This window comes from Oncorhynchus mykiss, chromosome 5, assembly GCF_013265735.2.
Source record: "Oncorhynchus mykiss isolate Arlee chromosome 5, USDA_OmykA_1.1, whole genome shotgun sequence".
Lineage (NCBI taxonomy): Eukaryota > Metazoa > Chordata > Actinopteri > Salmoniformes > Salmonidae > Oncorhynchus > Oncorhynchus mykiss.
In genome coordinates, this window is record NC_048569.1 from 65,661,521 (window position 1) to 65,682,686 (window position 21,166).

Sequence of the window (21,166 nt, forward strand, 5' to 3'; positions counted from 1 at the left end):
CAAACGGTGTAATTACAACAAATTGTGCTATGTATTACACTGAACAAATTCAGTGATAAAGCAATCAATTCAAAGCATTGATATTATGCTGCCTGGCAGACAATTTTATCCAAAGTGGCTTACACAGTTTAAATGTATGCACTCACTGTACTGTATGTGATCTCTGGGGGGATTGAAGCCATAACTTTACCAATGGAGCCAGGAGGAACACGCAGGATGTAAACCATCGTTGCCTCAAACCACATTTCATGTGACCTTACTTGCCAGTATGAGCATACTTGAATGATGCCTGGACAGAAATCTTACATATAGTAAAGACCCGATTATTCTAAAACTCACAATGCCACCACAGTTTGCAGCAGAAACCTGTCCACCGGATTGAAATATAATACATTTTATTTCTATGGTCCACCCATCCAGCAGACGGCAGTAGAGAGCGGGCTGGAGGTTAGTTCTTAGTGTTCTGAGCAGATGAGGAAGCAAAAATACCGTACAAGGAAGTAAAATAATATGAAATGCTTTTGACTTAGCTATGTCGTTGCAACTTTAGAATATATACTGTCATAACGCAGACAACAATTATGGTATTATGGACAACAACATCGGTATGAAGGGGCGATGGTAGAATCCGTTGCTGTTAGCCAGCCTGGGTCAATGGACGCGAGGACTTGAACTGTGGATAAGTTACCTGGCTAGCTGTTAACAGACAGCTGAGCTCATTAGCTAGCGCTACAGCGCTCGCTTGAAGAATTACAGCTCAAGTTCAACAACTGTTGTATTACCTAGCTAGCTTTCCAGTGATACCAGGTAGGTCTGCTAGTCTTGCACTATCAAACTGTATGAGATTGGGTCAGTGTCTCGAGCGTAACGTTATCTTGCCTGCTTCCTTGTTGATGAATGATTAGACACCTGCGCTAGCTAGCTACCCAACTTTCTTGGAATGTGTCACTTGCTTTGACTGTAATCAAACCGAATTAAAAGTTGAAGTATTAAGTTGATAATTGAATGGTTAGCTTTCTGTCATTTGTTCAATGTAGCCTGACTTGTTTTGTCTAATCCTCATTGAAAGGGATTCTCCAATCATGAGAAGGTCCAAACGCACCTCGCACACTACAAATGAAAGGTAGTTCGTCTTTGATGGACAAGGAAACTGTCAGTATGGCATTTGCTGGTGCCCTTGATCTTGTGGACAAAGAGAGGATTGTGTGGTGTTTGTTAGCCTGCAGGAGGAGGCCAGCTTGGCTGCCGGGCTACAGTGTCAGTGTGAGCAAATGTTTCTTCACAGCCACCGAAGCTTACTCCAGTGCCAGACCACAGGAGCAAAAGAGTTGCAGCCATTTGGCCCATCGGTCCTTCCTTTGAATGTTTTAAGACTGTCCCCTCTCCCTGCAGACTGACTCCCGTCTGTCCCCAACATGGCATCCTCCAGGCTGAAGTACCTGTCTCTGGGGGTGCTGGTGTTCCAGACCACCTCTCTGGTGCTGACCATGCGCTACTCCCGCACCCTGCAGGGGGACGGTCACCGCTACCTGGCCTCCTCGGCTGTGGTGGTGGCTGAGTTCATGAAGATCATTACCTGTTTGCTGCTCGTCTTCAAGGAACACAGTGAGTGGTCTGGATAGAGCTGCCTACTTCCCATCTGCAGTATAGGAAAATAATACTTTGTGTTGATGTATAAATTTAGGCCTAGAGGAAGACACATGGAAGGGTTATGCAAGTTATATCTCGGTATCTAACTTTCCCTCTATCTACACCTCTCTCCTGTATGGCACAGGCTACAGTGTTCGGGCTCTGAGCAGTATTCTGAGGCAGGAGATAGCCCACAAACCTATAGAGACCCTGAAGCTGGCCATTCCTTCTGGGATCTACACCCTACAGAACAACCTGCTCTACGTGGCTCTGTCTAACCTAGATGCTGCCACCTACCAGGTAGAACAACCTGTTATGGAGTGTTTTTTTCTCACCATCTCTACACACAATGCCCCATAATGACAAAGTGAAAACCTGTTTTAGACATTTTTGCATATGTATTGAAAATTAAATGCACAAATACCTAATTTACATAAGTATTCACACACACACATTCAATACATGTTAGAATCACCTTTGGCAGTGATTATAGCTGTGACTCTTTCTGGGTAAGACTCTAAGAGCTCCTTGATTGTACAATATTATTCAAGGTCTGCCAAGTTGGTTGTTCATCATTACTAGACAGTCATTATCATGTCTTGCCATAGATTTAAGTCAAAACTTGTCTTGGTAAGCTACTCCAGTGTATATTTGTTCTTGTGTTTTAGGTTTTTGTCCTGCTGAAAGGTGAATTTGTATCACATTGTCTGTTGGAAAACAGACTGAACCAGGTTTTCCTCTAGTATTTTGCCTGTACTTAGCTCTATCCCACTTCTTTTTATCTGAAAATAACTCCCTAATCCTTGCCAAGTACAAGCATAACCATAACATGCAGCCTGGTCTCTTAGACTACACATAACATAGAAATTGTAAATCTAGAACAGTCAAATTAGTATGATATGTTACAGTTGGTATGGTTACATAAGACAGACACTAACTGAAGGCAAAAACTAAAGGACTGGAACATCTAGCAAACTAAAGGTTGCGTGTTCAAGTCTCATCACGGACAACTTTAGCAATTTAGCTAGTTAGAAACTTTTTTAACTACTTACTACTTTTTAGCTACAGCTTCGATTGCCCTTTGCTTGAATTCCCTCCAAAAATAATCCTCACTGAGTACATTTTAGGTCTGCTGAGTGCAAACTTGAACGTTGTGCGCTGGAAGTTGCACAGAATTTTCAGAGGTTGTACCTGCTTTTAAGTTAGATTTAACAGTGGCCAAGAATGCTAATGTGGCTATTTGATCATAATGTTGGCCTACCATAAAAAGCAATGGTAAAAATGCATCTCATAACATTTTAACATAGAAATAGCTGTTCTATCATTCCGCCTACAGTAGCAGCCAATGTGTGGTGTTCAATGTAGGCCTACATTCCATGAGACATTTGAAAGAAACATGCAGGGCTTGACATTAGAGGTCGACCGATTATGATTTTTCAACGCCGATACCGATTATTGGAGGACCAAAAAAGCCGATACCGATTATTGGAGGACCAAAAAAGCCGATACCGATTATTGGAGGACCAAAAAAGCCGATACCGATTATTGGAGGACCAAAAAAGCCGATACCGATTATTGGAGGACCAAAAAAGCCGATACCGATTATTGGAGGACCAAAAAAGCCGATACCGATTATTGGAGGACCAAAAAAGCCGATACCGATTATTGGAGGACCAAAAAAGCCGATACCGATTAATCGGACATTTCTTTTTTTTTTTTTTTTTGTAATAATGACAATTACAACAATACTGAATGAACACTTATTTTAACTTAATATAATACATCAATAAAATAAATTTAGCCTCAAATAAATAATGAAACATGTTCAATTGGGTTTAAATAATGCAAAAACAAAGTGTTGGAGAAGAAAGTAAAAGTGCAATATGTGCTATGTAAGAAAGCTAACGTTTAAGTTCCTTGCTCAGAACATGAGAACATATGAAAGCTGGTGGCTCCTTTTAACATGAGTTCAATATTCCCAGACGTTTTAGGTTGTAGTTATAATAGGAATTATAGGACTATTTCTCTCTACCATTTGTATTTCATTAACCTTTGACTATTGGATGTTCTTATAGGCACTTTGGTATTGCCAGTGTAACAGTATAGCTTCCGTCCCTCTCCTCGCTCCTCCCTAGGAACACAATGACAACAGCCACCCTCGAAGCAGCGTTACCCATGCAGGGCAAGGGAAAGAACCACTCCAAGGCTCAGAGCGAGCGAGTGACGTTTGAAACGCTATTAGCGCTCGCTAACTAGCCAGCCATTTCACTTCGGTTACACCAGCCTCATCTCGGGAGTTGATATGCTTGAAGTCATAAACAGCGCAATGCTTGACGCACAACGAAGAGCTGCTGGCAAAACGCACGAAAGTGCTGTTTGAATTAATGTTTACGCGCCTGCTTCTGCCTACCACCGCTCAGTCAGATACTTAGATGCTTGTATGCTCAGTCAGATTATATGCATGACACGCTAGATAATATCTAGTAATATCATCAACCATGTGTAGTTAACTGGTGCTTATGATTGATTGATTGTTTTTTTATAAGATAAGTTTAATGCTAGCTAGCAACTTACCTTGGCTTACTGCATTCACGTTACAGGCAGTCTCCTTGTGGAGTGCAACAAGAGGCAGGTCGTTATTGCGTTGGACTAGTTAACTGTAAGGTTGCAAGATTGGATCCCCGGAGCTGACAAGGTGAAAATCTGTCTTTCTGTCCCTGAACGAGGCAGTTAACCCACTGTTCCTAGGCCGTCATTGAAAATAAGAATGTGTTCTTAACTGACTTGCCTAGTTAAATAAAGATGCAATAAAGGTGTACATTTATTTTAATTTTTTTTTAACGGCAAATTCGGTGTCCAAAAACACAGATTTCAGATTGTTATAAAAACTTTAAATCGCCCCTAATTAATCGTCCATTCCGATTAATCGGTCGACCTCTACTTAACATGAACCTGTTTATCCACTTGACCTTCAGACAAGGTGGCTGAATTTTTTTTATTTGGTGCAAGAAACCACTTTACAAAGTAAAACGCATTATTACAGACAATCAGACAAATTTTGCTACCCACTGCCTATTAGTTACTTAGCTTATTCAAGGGTGTCTCAAAATACAACACTGCCCCTTTAAGGCAAAAAAATAGCTCTTTACCTGACTCGCTTTTCAAAGATGTCTAGAAATGTACATATTTTGTGCTCTTGTAGGAAGCAATCACTACCCTATTGCTAACTACACATGATCTATAACTGGGCTAATAACTTGCTAAATATATTAATAGAATGTGCACACATGGCTACATGCTGATCTCAAAACAGGCAGCATCTACTCACGACTGCTCATGCTGTAAACACAGTACAGTTCAAAGTAAATGGCACAGATCCATATAAACAATGGTCTATTTGCATATATGGCTACTGCAGCGCTGATTGTTTATGCTGCACTGGTCTGTGTAGAATATGTCAATGCATATGGAATCCTACTCCCATGCATTATGCCTACAACAATCTTGTGCATTGTTAGTTTTGTTTCGGGATGTTGCGTTTGAAAGTGGCTAATATTGCATTTATTCGATGACAACTGCTGCAGATTTTCACCTTGTCAGCTCAGGGGAGCCAATCTTTCAACCTTACAGTTAACTAGTCCAATTGATAGTGTTAACAGGGAAAACGCTCAGAAAAGTGCTACCAACGTTTTCTGAGTCAAGATCACTTTTTGAGTCATAATGCAAGCCGAGATCTAGCCTATGCAATATTAACCAATTACAAACAGTACTGTAACAATTAGATTGTTGTAGTAAGCTATAGGCCCAATACATTATCACCGCATATTGGCTTTGCTTGAATTGCCCTACCAATGCATTGTTGTTTGGGCCATTTAAAAAATATATATATTTTGAAATTTGAGGTAGGTTATATGATCACATTGGCAATAGCTCTGTTGTTGTATTACTTGTGAGGCACAGCTGAGTGTGCATACATAAAAATAAAAAATTTTAAAAAAGCTTTTCATTTGTATTTTGCTGGTGCCTGCATCTAATGGTCAGTCTAATGGGAGAGAGCAGCAGACTGAGGGGCCGCCTCAACATCCTTCCACTCTCCCTTACCAAAAAGGGACACCGTCTTCCAGCTGATGGCGAAACTTAAGTCGGATCTCATTATTTCTGCCTTATGCACAAATTCATGTTACGCCTATGAACAGAGAAAGGGAAATATTCCTCGACATTGAAAAAGACCCAAGACGCTAATAATAACAACAACGTAAGCCTATAGACTTTCCTACTCATTTACAGTGCATTCGGAAAGTATTCAGACCCCTTGACTTTCTCCACATTTTGGTACGTTGCAGCCTTATTCTTAAATTGATTAAATTGTTATTTTTCCTCATCAATCTACACAGAATACCCAATAATGACAAAGCAAAAACAGCTTTTTTAAACACTTTTGCAAATATGTAAAATATATATTTCTGTTTTTTATTTTTAATATAAGTGTTCAGACCCTTTACTCAGTACTTTGTTGAAGCACCTTTGGCAGCAATTATAGCCCAGAGTCTTCTTGGGTATGACGCTACAAGCTTGGCACACCTGTATTTGGGAAGAGTCTCCCATTCTTCTCGGCAGATTCTCTCAACCTCTGTCAGGTTGGATGGGGAGCGTTACTGCACAGCTTTTTTCAGGTCTCTCCAGAGATGTTAGATCTGGTTCAAGTCTGGGCTCTGGCTGGGCCACTCAGCCAGACTTGTCCCGAAGGCACTCTTGCATTGTCTTGGCTGTGTGCTTAGGGTCGTTGTCTTGTTGGAAGGTGAACCTTTGCCCCAGTCTGAGGTCCTGAGCAGGTTTTCATCAAGGATCTCCCTGTACTTTGCTCTGTTCATCTATCCTATTCCCTCGATCCTGACTAGTCTCCCAGTCCCTGCTGCTGAAAAACATCCCACAGCATGATGCTGCCACCACAATGCTTCACTGTAGGTTGGTGCAAAGTTTCCTTCAGATGTGACGCTTGGCATTCAGGCCAAAGAGTTCAATCTTGGTTTCATCAGACCAGAGAATCTTGTTTCTCATGGTTTGAGAGTCCTTTAGGTGCCTTTTGGCAAACTCCAAGTGGGCTGTCATGTGCCTTTTCCTGAGGATTGACTCCCGTCTGGCCACTCTACCATAAAGGCCTAAATGGTGGAGTGCTGCAGAGATGTTTGTCCTCCTGGAAGGTTCTCCTGGAAGGTTCTCCTGGAAGGTTCTCCCATCTCCACAAATTAACTCTGGAGCTCTGTCAGAGTGACCATCGGGTTCTCGGTCATCTCTCTGACCAAGGCCCTTCTCCCCAGATTTCCTCAATTTGGCCGGGCGGCCAGCAAAAGGAACAGTCTTGGTGGTTCCAAACTTCTTCCATTTAAGAATGATGGAGGCCACTGTGTTCTTTGGGACCTTCAATGCTGCAGAAATGTTTTGGTACCCTTCCCCAGACCTGTGCCTAGACACCATCCTGTCTCGGAGCTCTACGGACAATTCCTTCGACCTCATGGCTTGGTTTTTGATCTGACATGCACTGTCAACTGTGGGACCTTGTAGAGACAGGCGTGTGCCTTTCCAAATCATGTCCAATAAGTTGCATTTGCCACAGGTAGACTCCAATCAAGTTGTAGAAACATCTCAAGGATGATCATTGGAAACAGGATGCACCTGAGCTCAATTTACAGTCTCCTAGCAAAGTTTCTGAATACTTATGTAAATAAGGTATTTCTGTTTTTTTCTGTATTGTGTGTAGATTACATTTTTTATTTTTATTTAATCCATTGTAGAATAAGGCTGTAACGTAACAAAATTTAGAAAAAGGGAAGGGGTCTGAATACTTTCCGAATGCACTGTATTACTGCTGCAGTGCTTGTTGTAGCGCAGTGGAAATAGGAAGAATGTGCATTTTATGGATGTATTTAACACTTTTATAAAAGTGTTGACAGTGCTGAGTAAGAACTTAAACATGAACTCACTCTTAAAAACAGTAGCTTTTTGCTGTATTCGTTGACAGTCTCTCTAGTAATGGTTTGAAAATCTCACAGTATCAACTTTGCTGTAGCTTTCTTTTATGCCTGCTAGTTACTGCAGACACTGTCATCTGAGCCATCCGAATGGCCAGCGGTAGGCCTATGGTGCACTTGATTTGCTCTCCGGGCACGTCGGGAAGGCAGAGTTTGTACCTTCAGACACATGTAATGGTTCAAAAGGGCAACAATTTGCCTATCTGGCGCGCAGGGCAGCTGAATCGGGTGCACCTACCGCCAACATCCCCAGACTAAATAAAAAGATGTAGGAACACAAGGCTTTTTATCATTGGTTTTTTACAGAAATGTTTGGTGATCGACTAGGAATGCTTTGGAGATCGACCACTGGATCGTGATCGACCAGTTGGTGACCACTGCTCTAGAAAGTTGAGTGAAGTTCAGTCTCGTGCTTCTCTCTGTGGGCTGATATTTCTTTTGCGTCGCAGTCTCGGGGCTACTGCGTGCTGCTTTAGAGGGAACATTGTTTGCAACTACTTAGCATGTTAGCTAACCCTTCCCCCTAACATGAACCCTTTTAGCTAACCCTTCCCCTAACCATAACCCTGTTAGCTAACCCTTCCCCTAACCATAACCCTTTTAGCTAACCCTTCCCCTAACCATAACCCTGTTAGCTAACCCTTCCCCTAACCATAACCCTGTTAGCTAACCCTTCCCCTAACCATAACCGTTTTAGCTAACCCTTCCCCCTAACCTTAATCCTTTAACATAATACAATACATAATACTAGCAAACATTAGCCACTACAAATTGGAATTTGTAACATATCATACAAAATGGATGCTGGACATCCAAAAATGAATACATACCATACGAAACGTAACATATATCATGCTAAATGGAGTGTCTCGGATTTACGTGTACAGAATAATACGAAATCTTCTGAGACCAGGTTGTAACATGATGAAGCCATCACCATACTTGAAAAAAATAAAGAGTTGGGTTTGCCCCAAATATACCACTTTGTATTCAGTACATAAAGTGAATTTTTTTGCCACATTTTTTGCAGTTTTACTTTAATGCCTTATTGAAAACAGGATGCATGTTTTGGAATATTTTTATTCTGTATAGAGTTTCTTATTTTCACTGTCATTTAGATTAGAATTGTGGAATAACTGCAAGGTTGTTGATCCATCCTCAGTTTTCTCCTATCACAGCCATTAAACTGTAACAGTTTTAAAGTCATCATTGGCCTCCTGGTGAAATCCCTGAGTTTCCTTCCTCTCTGGAAACTGAGTTAGGAAGGATGCCTGTATGCTTGTAATGACTGGGTGTATTGATACACCATCCAATGTGTAATGAATAACTTCACCATGCTCAAAGGGGTATTCAATGTCTGCTTTTTATTTTATTTTTTACCAGTCTACCAATTGGTGCCCTTCATTGTGAGGTATTGGAAAACCTACCTGGTCTTTTTGGTTGAATCTGTGTTTGAAACCTTACAGATAATTGTCTATGTGTGGGGAAACAGAGTCATTCAAAATCATGTTAAACACTATTGCACACAGTGAGTCCATCCAACTTCTTATGTGACCTGTTAAGCAAATCTTTACTCCTGAACTAATTTAGGCTTCTCCATAACAAGTGTTTTTGAATACTTATTGACTCCTTTCAGCTTTTAATTTTTAATTAATTTGTTAGAATTTCAAGAAAACATTCCTGTTTGACATTATGGGGTATTGTGTGTAGGCCAGTGACAAATAGTAAGTTCAGGCTGTAACACAACACAATGTGGAAAAAGTCGAGGGGTGTGAATACTTTCTGAAGGCACTGTATTAGTGTCTGGAGTAGTATATTTTTTTATGGTTTCAAAATGGTGTCCCCTGTTTTCCCCTTGTCTGTCTCCACCAGGTGACCTACCAGCTGAAGATCCTTACCACAGCTCTCTTCTCAGTGTCCATGCTGGGCCGACGACTGGGTGTGTACCAGTGGCTCTCCCTGCTCATCCTCATGGCTGGGGTTGCACTTGTGCAGGTAAACTCTACTCTTAACTCCTTTACAATCCACCTTTTTTTTTCAAACCTGCATTTTACACACTCCAGTATGTTTGTGTGTGTCCAATGTCTAGTGGCCCTCTGAGTCCCCTGGGACCCCTGAGAAGGAGCAGCTGTCTGCGGGGTCCCAGTTTGTTGGCGTGGCGGCGGTGCTGGTGGCCTGCTTCTCCAGTGGCTTTGCTGGCGTTTACTTTGAGAAGATCCTCAAAGAGACAAAACAGAGTGTCTGGGTCCGCAACATCCAACTGGGTCAGTATGAAACGGTTCTACTATACTAGGGTTGTAAGGGCACTTGTTCCAGTTTTCCGTCCCAGAATTACTCTGTTATTATCAAATAAATATTATTTATGACAGAGCTCTAGTACTGTGTCTTTGAAGTGAGTTCTTAGTGTTCCTTCCTCCTCACTGAAACCCTGCGTTTTTCTCTCAGTGCCAAATGAGTCTTCCTGCTGAGTTTTTTTTTTATTTTTTTTTACAGCCGAACATGTGAAGCGTGTGTTAATTCTCCTGTGATTAATTTCCTGGTGTGAACTTGTGCTAGTTTTCTGTATAGAGTTTCTGCATCGAGAAAATGCTGCATTCATCCTCATACACATTGGATGAGACTAGTGTTTAACATTAATATCTATGGATGTAGACAGTTTTTTTCAGTCAATCACTGCAGGTTATTGTTTTTGGTGAAAGCTGGCAGGGTTACGTTAAATCCATTTTCCTATCATTCATATTCAGGTCAAACTCACATCATCTGACCTGTTTGTCTGTGTGTAGGAATGTTTGGCCTGGTGTTTGGTCTGATGGGGATGTTTGCGTACGATGGGGAGAGGGTCCAAGAGTCTGGGATGTTCCAGGGATACAACACAGTCACCTGGATAGTGGTGGCTCTGCAGGTACATCTCACTATTATTTGTTTTTACTTCACCTGTGAGCTGCAGGTCAAATGTAGTCAGTATGTACTGTTAGTTCACAAGCTACAAATGTGAAGAAATGGTGTTGTTAAATTCTAAATAAACAGAGTAAAACTCACAGACCACTAGTAAAGATCAAACCAAGTTTATTCACCCACTGGGTCACACCGCTGCATAAGACAAAGACATATTTACACAAGCACTGGTATTTAAACCGTCCTCCTATGCTGAGGCATCTCGCACATCTGGACAGCCAATACATCTCTGTTGCTCGACAGGACTTTAGTGATGCCTGTTCTTTCTCACTTCATCTGGCTTGACCTGACCTCGGCCCAAATTCCTCACTCCTCCCCAACTCACGGCTGTCCTGTTGACTTGTACCAGACTGTGGCCCTTCTCTCCATAGGATACCTGAACAATAACATGTTCTGACAGAATGTAAACATTCTGCGTTCCCCTTTCTCCCTCAGTAACATGGAATAAGGATATTTCAAGTTTAAAAGTCAGAACCAGTCGTGGCCAAAAGTTTTGAATGACACAAATATTAATTTCCAAAGTTTGCTGCTTCAGTGTCTTCAGATATTTTTGTCAGATGTTACTATGGAATACTGAAGTATAATTACAAACATTTCATAAGTGTCAAAAGCTTTTATTGACGATTACATGAAGTTGATGCAAAGAGTGAATATTTGCAGTGTTGACCCTTCTTTTTCAAGACCTCTGCAATCCGCCCTGGCATGCTGTCAATTAACTTCTGGGCCACATGACTGATGGCAGCCCATTCTTGCATAATCAATGCTTGGAGTTTGTGTCAGAATTTGTGGGTTTTTGTTTGTCCCCCCACCTCTTGAGGATTGACCACAAGTTCTCAATGGGATTAAGGACAGGGGAGTTTCCTGGCCATGGACCCAAAATATCGATGGTTTGTTCCCCGAGCCATTTAGTTATCACTTTTGCCTTATGGTAAGGTGCTCCATCACGCTGGAAAAGGCGTTGTTCGGCACCAAACTGTTCCTGGATGGTTGGGAGAAGTTGCTATCGGAGGATGTGTTGGTACCATTCTTTATTCATGGCTGTGTTCTTAGGCAAAATTGTGAGTGAGCCCACTCCCTTGGCTGAGAAGCAACCCCACACATGAATGGTCTCAGGATGCTTTACTGTTGGCAGGACACAGGACTGATGGTAGCGCTCACCTTGTCTTCTCCGGACAAGCTTTTTACCGAATGTCCCTTACAATCAGAAAATGGATTCATCAGAGAAAAGGACTTTACCCCAGTCCTCAGCAGTCCAATCCCTGTACCTATTGCAGAATATCAGTATGTCCCTGATGTTTAGCCTGGAGAGAAGTGGCTTCTGTGCTGCCCTTCTTGACACCAGGCCATCCTCCAAAAGTCTTTGCCTCACTGTTAGAGGTCGACCGAGTATGATTTTTCAACACCAATACCGATTTTAAAAAAATACTTTATTTATTTGTAATAATGACAAATACAACAATACTGAATGAACACTTTTATTTTAACTTAATATAATACATCAATAAAATCAATTTAGCCTCAAATAAATAATAAAACATGTTCAATTTGGTTTAAATAATGCAAAAACAAAGTGTTGGAGAAGAAAGTGAAAGTGAAATATGTGCCATGTAGAAAAGCTAACGTTTCAGTTCCTTGCTCAGAACATGAGAACATATGAAAGCTGGTGGCTCCTTTTAACATGAGTCTTCAATATTCCCAGGTAAGAAGTTTTAGGGTGTAGTTATTATTGGAATTATAGGACTATTTCCCTCTATACCATTTGTATTTCATATACCTTTGACTATTGGATGTTCTTATAGGCACTATAGTATTGCCAGTGTAACAGTATAGCTTCCGTCCCTCTCCTCGCCCCTACCTGGGCTCGAACCAGGAACACATCGAAACCCTAACCCCTTGCAGAGCAAGGGGAACAACTACTTCAAGGTCTGAGCGAGTGCTGTCACCGATTGAAACGCTATTACACCAGCCTAATCTCGGGAGTTGAAGTCATAAACAGCTCAATGCTTGAAGCATTGTGAAGAGCTGCTGGCAAAACGCACGTAAGTGCTGTTTGAATGAATACTTACGAGCCTGCTTCTGCCTACCACCGCTCAGTAAGACTGCTCGATCAAATATCAAATCGTAGACTTAATTATAACATAACACACAGAAATACGAGCCTTAGGTCATTAATATGGTCAAATCCGGAAACTATCATTTCGAAAACAAACGTTTATTCTTTCGTTGAAATATGGAACCGTTACATATTTTATCTAACGGGTGGCATCCCTAAGTCTAATTATTGCTGTTACATTGTACAACCTTCAATGTTATGTCATAATTATGTACAATTCTGGCAAATTAATTACAGGCTTTGTTAGGAATAAATGGTCTTCACACAGTTCACAATGAGCCAGGCGGCCCAAACTGCTGCATATACCCTGACTGCTTGCACGGAACGCAAGAGAAGTGACAATTTCCCTAGTTAAAAGAAACTCATGTTAACAGGCAATATTAACTAAATATGCAGGTTTAAAAATATATACTTGTGTATTGATTTTAAAGAAAGGCATTGATGTTTATGGTTAGGTACATGTAACGGATGTGAAGCGGCTAGCTTAGTTAGCGGTGCGCGCTAAATAGCGTTTCAATCGGTGACGTCACTTGCTCTGAGACCTTGAAGTAGTAGTTCCCCTTGCTCTGCAAGGGCTGCGGCTTTTGTGGAGCGATGGGTAACGATGCTTCGTGGGGTGACTGTTGTCGATGTGTGCAGAGGGTCCCTGGTTCGCGCCCGGGTATGGGCGAGGGGACGGTCTAAAGTTATACTGTTACATACACATTGGTGCAACGACAGTGCTTTTTTCGCCAATGCGCTTGTTAAATCATCACCCGTTTAGAGAAGTAGGCTGTGATTCGATAAGAAATGAACAGGCACCGCATCGATTATATGCAACGCAGGACACGCTAGATAAATAGTAATATCATCAACCATGTGTAGTTAACTAGTGATTATGTTAAGGTTGATTGTTTTTTCATAAGATAAGTTTAATGCCAGCTAGCAATTTACCTTGGCTTCTTGCTGCACTCACGTAACAGGTAGTCAGCCTGCCACGCAGGCTTCTTGTGGAGTGCAATGTAAGGCAGGTGGTTAGAGCGTTGGACTAGTAACCGGAAGGTTGCAAGATCGAATCCCCGAGCTGACAAGGTAAAAATCTATTCTGCCCCTGAAAAAGGCAGTTAACCCACCGTTCCTAAGCCGTCATTGAAAATAAGAATGTGTTCTTAACTTACTTGCCCAGTTAAATAAAGGTATAATTTTTTTTTTAAATCATCCACAATCGGTGTCCAAAAATACAGATTTCAGATTGTTATGAAAACTTGAAATCGTCCCTAATTAATCGGCCATTCCGATTAATTGGTCGACCTCTGCTCACTGTGCGTGCAGATGCACTCACACCTGCCTGTTGCCATTCCTGAGCAAGCTCTACTGGTGGTGCCTCGATCCCGTAGCTGAATCAACTTTAGGAGACGGTCCTGGCGCTTGCTGGACTTTCTTGGGCGCCCTGAAGCCTTCACAACAATTGAACAGCTCTCCTTGAAGTTCTTTATGATCCGATAAATTGTTTATTTGGGTGCAATCTTACTGGCAGCAATATCCTTGCCTGTGAAGCCCTTTTTGTGCAAAGCAATGATGATGGCACGTGTCTCCTTGCAGATAACCATGGCTAACAGAGGAAGAACAATGATTCCAAGCACCACACTCCTTTTGAATCTTCCAGTCTGTTATTCGACCTCAATCAGCGTGACAGAGTGATCTCCAGCCTTGTCCTCGTCAACACTCACACCTGTGTTAACGGGAGAATCACTGACATGATGTCAGCTGGTCCTTTTGTGGCAGGGCTGAAATGCAGTGGAAATATTTTTGGGGGATTCAGTTCATTTGCATGGCAAAGAGGATCTTTACAATTAATTGTAATCATCTGATCACTCTTCATAACATTCTGAGTATATGCAAATTGCCATCATACAAACTGAGGCAGCAGACTTTGAAAATTAATATTTGTCATTCTCAAAACTTTTGGCCACGACTGTACAGTTTTAATGGAAAAATCTTGCACTGTTAATCATGTTGAATGAATATTGCCATGCCTATTGACTAAGGTGCTATTGCTTGATCTCGTTCCAATTGTGTGAGCTTTGTAGTATTATAGTGTCCCTTTGCCCACTGCTCATCCAGTCCATATCTGGTGTGTTTCTCTAGGCACTAGGAGGGCTGGTTATAGCAGCTGTCATCAAGTATGCAGACAACATCCTGAAGGGTTTCGCTACGTCACTCTCCATCATTCTGTCAACACTCATATCCTACTTCTGGCTGCAGGACTTCGACCCAACTAGGTTCTCACGCAACACACACATTCTCTCTTGAGCTGGGTTATTTTAATTACCTAATTGAATGTCGTTTGTCTCTGACACGTGTAATGCTGTGTCTTGTCTTGTGTCCTCTCCAGTGTGTTCTTCATGGGTGCAGTGCTGGTCATCACGGCCACCTTCCTGTATGGCTACGAGGGCAAGCCCTCCCCCAACCCCAGTCGTGCCTAGGGGACATCGCAGAGGGGGGAAAAGGAGGTCCGAAAGAGAGATCAGGTAAAAGAAGATATGAGAAGAAAGTGGAGAGGAAGAAAGAAGTGGAGTGAAGGACACTAGACTAGTGGCATTGAGATGGGCCTCTGACACCATGAAGTGCATCAACTATGAAATGTGACCAGGAAGTAGCCAGACAAGGCTGTTCCTCATCATGGTTACCACTACAGAGAAATACACCCATGAGAAATAGACCCATGAGTCATGACCAAGCTGAGCAGTGTACTGGTCAGCCAGCTTACCGCACTGGGCCAAAACTAGTTGGGGTGGTTCCCCTGTCTTAATGTTACTGTCATCAGCTAAATCATGAAGATGATAGGTAAACAAAGACACCATAATGTTCACACATGACTTGTGACAATAGTCCAGATGTATTGGACTCCACAGACATACTGATGACATACTGATGAACTATGTTGCTGTCTCACTGCTGTAGAGACTGTTTGTGGGTCGTTCCACAAAATGTGTGCCTTTTGCGCCCCCTTTGATATTTTAAGTAAACATGGTGCACCAATATTACATTTTTTAAAGTCTGTTATATTAATTGAAGTGCCCTTTTGTGTATATACTGTATTTCTAAAGATGATTATTTATTTAATGTGATTAGTTATTAATTTACATTTTTCCCTCATTTTAATGTCAACCCTGTTACCTGAACATCATTCTCATTTTAAATGTAAAGAAACACTGAACATCTAATAGTCAAACCATAGTGTAAAAAAATCTGGTTTTACTCTTTTTGGCCATTTTCTGTCACAAGGGGATTTATGGCTGCTTTTGAGATTAAATCGTCAACCCTGTTACTTTAATTGGCCTTTACTATAGTATTTCTTTGAGATGGGAAAATTTGTTTTTATGAAGTTGAACATGTGGTCTTTGACAGAGTGTTAAATTACGTGAAATCAAACACTTTTTTTCCCAAGTTACACTACTCAAAAGGCACCCAATTGGTGAAACGACCCTTGTACTTCTCCTCTCTTTGTCACTTGATTTGTTATTTGGGGAAGTGGGTGAGGATGACTTTGTTACTGTATTTACCAATCATGAGGAACGCACGTCCATAAAGAAAATGTTTCCTACATCAAAGACGAGTGTGTCATTTAGAAATTCTACAAGTGCTCTGATCCAAGAGATGCGAACAGTCACACATGCTCTCCCTATTATATCTGACAGTAATACATCTTCTGAGTGCATATTGTGCATGAGACCTATAGCTCAGAGGATGAACTGATTCCACTGACCCTCTGTCAACACCGAAATATGAATACGCAGCAGCTGTGTGTACACTGGCAATGTGGGACTGAGGGGAACAACTATTACACTTGCAGATTAATTCAAAGACGTTCTTATAACACGCAAACATGTTTTACCTTCATTTTATTGAATTAAAAACAATGCTTGCATGCTAAATCTCCCACCCATCCATAATGAAACCCTTTGGAATACCTGCCTACGTTGTCCCACTGTACATATGATTGAATGTACAGTTCTGTTCATCCTCCAGTCCGAGTCATTCTGTTCTCAGGCACATCTGTTACTGTGAATGACTGGCTCTCAATGGACGTTTGTCACCATACACAGTATGTGATATGACCTTCAATATAAACAATTGATTTGTAATATCCTATTCAACCCACTTGTCCCTCATAGAATTATGGCTTGGGTGTAGTCACAGAGGGGGTGTGTGTGTGTGTGTAGTCGCAGAGGGGATGTGTGTATCAGTGTAAAGGCTAGTATGGTTTGCACCTCAGTAATGAGCAGCATGTGGAGTTCATTTTGTTACATTTTCAGACTGTCTCCTCTGTACATCATACCTGACCTGGCCCACACTGCTGTTCTCATTGGCCATTCTGTAGGTGGCTATAGAGAGCCTGTCTTCCCCTTCTACCAGTAACACATTCATCCTTGTCTGTAACTGTACTGAGCATGAAGGCTGCATTTAAATGTACTACAATCTTTGTTCTTACATATAAAATACATTATACTCCCCAATCTCACCTGTATTATACCCATAAAGCCACATACATATACTGCTGGGCCTCTCACACCTCAGGTTAGTCTCAAATGGCCACCTATTCTCCACATAGTGCATTACCTTTAACCAGAGCCAAAGGGGAATGGGGTTCCATTTGAGACACAACCCTCTACATCACTGTCATAGAGCCAGAACAGTCTGTAATTAAAGATGGCTGCTCTCATCTCGGTGAGGCAGCATGGTGTGCAGTAGGCTACAGGCTGCTCCCCTAGAGTGTAGCCTACTCTGAGCCCTGCTGGGCCTGGAACACTCACAAAGGACTAGTCCTCTCTGCTTCTCCAGGACAGAGGATGTTATTAAGGCAGAGGTCCCTCTGTGGGTCTGGTCTGTATTTAGGCTCTGGTCCAGGCAGCAGTCCTCTCTCTCTACTCAAAGGCAGTGGTGGGGATTTAAGGCGGCTGTCCCACAAGTCTCTGTCCATATTGATCTCATAATGGCAGGATGTCTGGGCCCAAGTTACACCTCCCTTCCCTCTCTCTGCTACTTAGGAGGGATGACCACTAGGGGTGGGCCCTTCCTGGGCCTCCACATCAGCACCTGGGCGTCGTTGGCGTTGGGCCTCCCCAGGGCGTTGGGGGGGATGGGCTCCATGTGGGTTAGGACGCGGGGCTGGTCCTGGTGCGTCCGGCCCGTCAGGGTGGCTCTGGAGCCCAGGGGCATGGAGGGGTCCACCAAGATGTCCACCCTCATGCGCCACTTGACCGTCTGCAGCAGGATCTTCTCCCGCGTGGCCGTGTTGAGGGCCACCAGCCAGGTGGTGAAGCTCTGGTCCCTCTTGATGCGGGTGAGCAGGGGCAGGTTGCTGTCGCTGATGGGCACGGCCCAGGTCACACTGGGGTAGAAGTTATCGTTCATGCTGACGGTGAAGCGCAAGGGCTCGGAGGTGGGCCCCGCCAGGGTGACCGTCTCGGTGGTGTTGCCGTACCAGGGGTAGCTCACCCCGTCTGAGTCACTGATGGCCCTCACAAGACCTTCACGCAGCTCTGGTAGCTCCCAGCTAGACCTGCAGGAGGACAACAAGTCAGAGGTCAAACTACAGTTGAATAGATGATGGGTTGGAACCTGTTCTTAGTGGGTCATGGATTAGCACTGTGTTGAACTGTAGATTCACAAGGAGATTCAAAGGGCTTTAGCTGTCTTACGCAGCACATTACATTTGGGAGCCTCTGTGTTAGACATTCTCAAAAAGACATACAAATACATAAAAGATGTTTGATAAATGTATTTCACCTCAGGGCTCCATACTGTAGACTATGTATGATAGATAGATGAGTCAGTGGAATAATATATTGTGTTTTCCGGCCAATGAGAGGGTGTCGGCTGGTGTGATCTGATGCCACGTTCCCCCCTGCAGATCAGCTCCTTTTGTTATGTTTTTCTGCTGCACCCCTAGACCCCCCCCCCCCCCCCCCCCATCCCCAGTCAGGATTAAACACCTCCTCACATATGCCTCCTCCAGAGAAAAACACCCCCAGGCAGTGCTGGAGGAGGCTGTATGTGTTACTCGTCAGTGGGTGTGTGATTCTGTCTCCTGGAGAGAAGGGAGTGTGTCAGTGCATCTCTCTCTCCCTCGTTTCTGTGAACACAATGTATGTCTAGGAGCAGTTGTGTAGCTCCTCTGTCATCTCTATTTTGATGGTGAAGTCACAGGAACAGAATCAATTGGTGTGGGTTTGAATGAAGGAGGGTGAGTGCATAGTTAACCTTCTGTTTGCACAAATGCTCTGCTACACATACACTCACACATATCCACATATCAAGTGTTGCATTGCATTCATGTCAATTTTGATGGCACACAAAACACACACACTTCCTACAGCACCAGAGAAGTGACAGTTTGGAACAGAGCAGCTGGGGAGCTTCAATCAGCAGCCTGGAGGAGAACTCAACTCACATGCCAATGTCATTGTAGGTGTTGTAGAATTCCATCTGTGTGCATGCCTGGATCCAACCCACCACCCAAGTCTCATTACGGGGAATAGGGGGCATCACTATCCGTGCAGAGGCCTTGAAATAGGCCGTCTTGTAGCGCAACACTATAGGAGAGTTCTCCTCAATGATTGTCGGGGAGTGATCGATAGTGGCGGAAACGTCATAGACCACTATGTTTTCGCGTTTGATGCGCGATTTACAGGCGATGCTCTGTATGCAGCCCATGATGAGATTAGGGTTCTAGTCAGTTGGACCAGACAGGATGATAACACTGTCACGTCCTATCGACTTACAAACAATATGCTTAATATGTCACATTAGTCAATGCATTGTATGCATCCAAAAAGGCAATCAGTACCATTTACATTTATGCACAAAGATAAAACAGATAGGTGGTCAGATCTTAGGACAGGGGAGCAGATTAATTAAATAACAGCAGTTGGTGGTATTGGATCCTCTCTACGCCTCGGATCGCAAGTGTAGCCTATCCGTGTCTGCGTGGCACTGCCCTCTCTTCCAGTCCGGGCTTCCGTGGGCTCCAGCCCCTCAAAATGATTCAAATCCATACGTCCTCTTGCAGGTCTGTGCCGGTTGATGCTCTTCTTTCGTCCCCGGGCTGTCATGTCACAAGCCGGGGGAGAGCGGCACACTCAGAGGCGTCGTGTCAATGGCCCAGTCGGGTGGTTGTCGTGATGCATTATGAAGCGGCGCTGGCGGCTCACGAGGCGCGCTTGATCCGAGCGATGACAATCTAGACCACCAGGCATTCCTCACCATGAGTGTAAAACGAAGGATAAAACACAGTCAATGCAGGGAGATCCCCCATTTTTTATTCAACGCTTCCTCTGCAGAATTGGCTGAACAACAGACTCGCGCTTTGATAAATCAGCGGGTGAAAAACAAGTGTTCAAGAACATAGAAATCATAGACAACAGTTCTATCCAATCCGAAAATCAGTGTATCAAATTGTTGCTGCATGGCTTGATAAAATCCCCGTATGGACACATTAAGGATGCTGTCTTGCCTCCTCTTCTCTCCCAAAGCGATGCATCGTCTGGCGCTGTTCAGCTTCCTTGGTGCTGATGATGCTGAGTGAACCAATGAACAGCAGAGGGAGAATAAGCGCGTGGGAGTGCCGGGAGTCCTTTATTTGGCCGTAACAGTATGTGCATTTCCTCCATGTCTTGAATGGCTATAGCCTATGACTGCTAGGCTACTCACATTCATCAAGTGTCTGCCTGGTGATAAGAATAGACCAATTGATGGTTGAATTTTTTATGAGCTGCATATTCACAATCATGCAATGGCAAGTCATTGTCAATTCTAGCCCCATTCTTTGATGGCAGCACAATTGATAAGGTCCGGACATAATTGTATCATATGATTTTAGGGCAAATCAAAATAGATACGAGGAAAGCTTGATATTGTTATAAATAAATAGTACTTTTCCTAAAATAATTTATAGCCTTCGTCACTAGACTTTGTTTGACATGATGATGAACCACTGTCGAGTTTTTTCCTTAGCTAATAAATCAACAAAGCTAAGCCTGACATTATGAGCAGACAATACTGCCCATTTTCAGCTAATAAGGACAAATAGGAGGTTCTACAGTTCATTTATGCCACTTGGTATCACATATGCGATCGGCTCTGCGAGTGAATCTGATGTGTACAGTAGACAGAAGTAGCAAAGCACCTCCCCTTAATGACACACTGGAACTCTGCTGTCATCTTTCAGTGATCCATTTGTCTTGGAGTTGGTTAAAGATCACTCCTGCCTCCGAGTAGGCCTACTTTTAACAAAATAATTTTTGCGTGTTCCTGATGATACTACAGGTTGTGTTTCTACTTGAAGGACTGGGCGCAGGGAAATTAACCCAGTGTGCCAAAATTGTGGAAGTATGTGAACATTTGAAATTAGAGGCTATCAGTCTAAAAGGCTTACCTGTTTTGCATGTTATTTTGG

At 42.9% G+C, this 21,166-nt stretch overlaps 2 protein-coding genes across 2 annotated transcripts; one reads left to right on the forward strand and one right to left on the reverse strand.

The window, feature by feature from the left end:
- Nucleotides 1-441: 441 nt before the first annotated feature.
- Nucleotides 442-16,321, forward strand: slc35a3a (solute carrier family 35 member A3a). The gene is made up of 8 exons (XM_036978103.1): nt 442-807; nt 1,393-1,605; nt 1,775-1,929; nt 9,531-9,653; nt 9,748-9,922; nt 10,442-10,560; nt 14,854-14,987; nt 15,101-16,321. Exons 2-8 carry the CDS (start codon nt 1,416-1,418, stop codon nt 15,189-15,191), a joined length of 987 nt encoding a protein of 328 aa, XP_036833998.1. The 5' UTR covers nt 442-807; nt 1,393-1,415; the 3' UTR covers nt 15,192-16,321.
- Nucleotides 16,322-16,593: 272 nt separating this feature from the next.
- On the reverse strand, nt 16,594-20,452 carry fam78bb (family with sequence similarity 78 member Bb). Its single transcript, XM_021603936.2, has 2 exons — nt 19,163-20,452; nt 16,594-18,271 (listed from the first exon to the last, which is right to left on the reverse strand). The coding sequence occupies exons 1-2, from the start codon at nt 19,423-19,425 to the stop codon at nt 17,749-17,751; spliced, it is 786 nt and encodes a 261-aa protein (XP_021459611.1). The 5' UTR covers nt 19,426-20,452; the 3' UTR covers nt 16,594-17,748.
- Between the last annotated feature and the right edge of the window lie 714 nt (nt 20,453-21,166).

Bases quoted from the DNA above. Each gene is read 5' to 3' on its own strand.
- fam78bb (XM_021603936.2), bottom strand. From the start codon at position 19,425: ATGGGCTGCATACAGAGCATCGCCTGTAAATCGCGCATCAAACGCGAA. The intron at 18,272-19,162 runs GTGAGTTGAGTT...GTCCTCCTGCAG, and splicing joins ACCTACAATGACATTGGCAT to GTCTAGCTGGGAGCTACCAG.
- slc35a3a (XM_036978103.1), top strand. From the start codon at position 1,416: ATGGCATCCTCCAGGCTGAAGTACCTGTCTCTGGGGGTGCTGGTGTTC. The intron at 9,923-10,441 runs GTCAGTATGAAA...GTCTGTGTGTAG, and splicing joins GGTCCGCAACATCCAACTGG to GAATGTTTGGCCTGGTGTTT. The intron at 14,988-15,100 runs GTTCTCACGCAA...TGTCCTCTCCAG, and splicing joins CAGGACTTCGACCCAACTAG to TGTGTTCTTCATGGGTGCAG.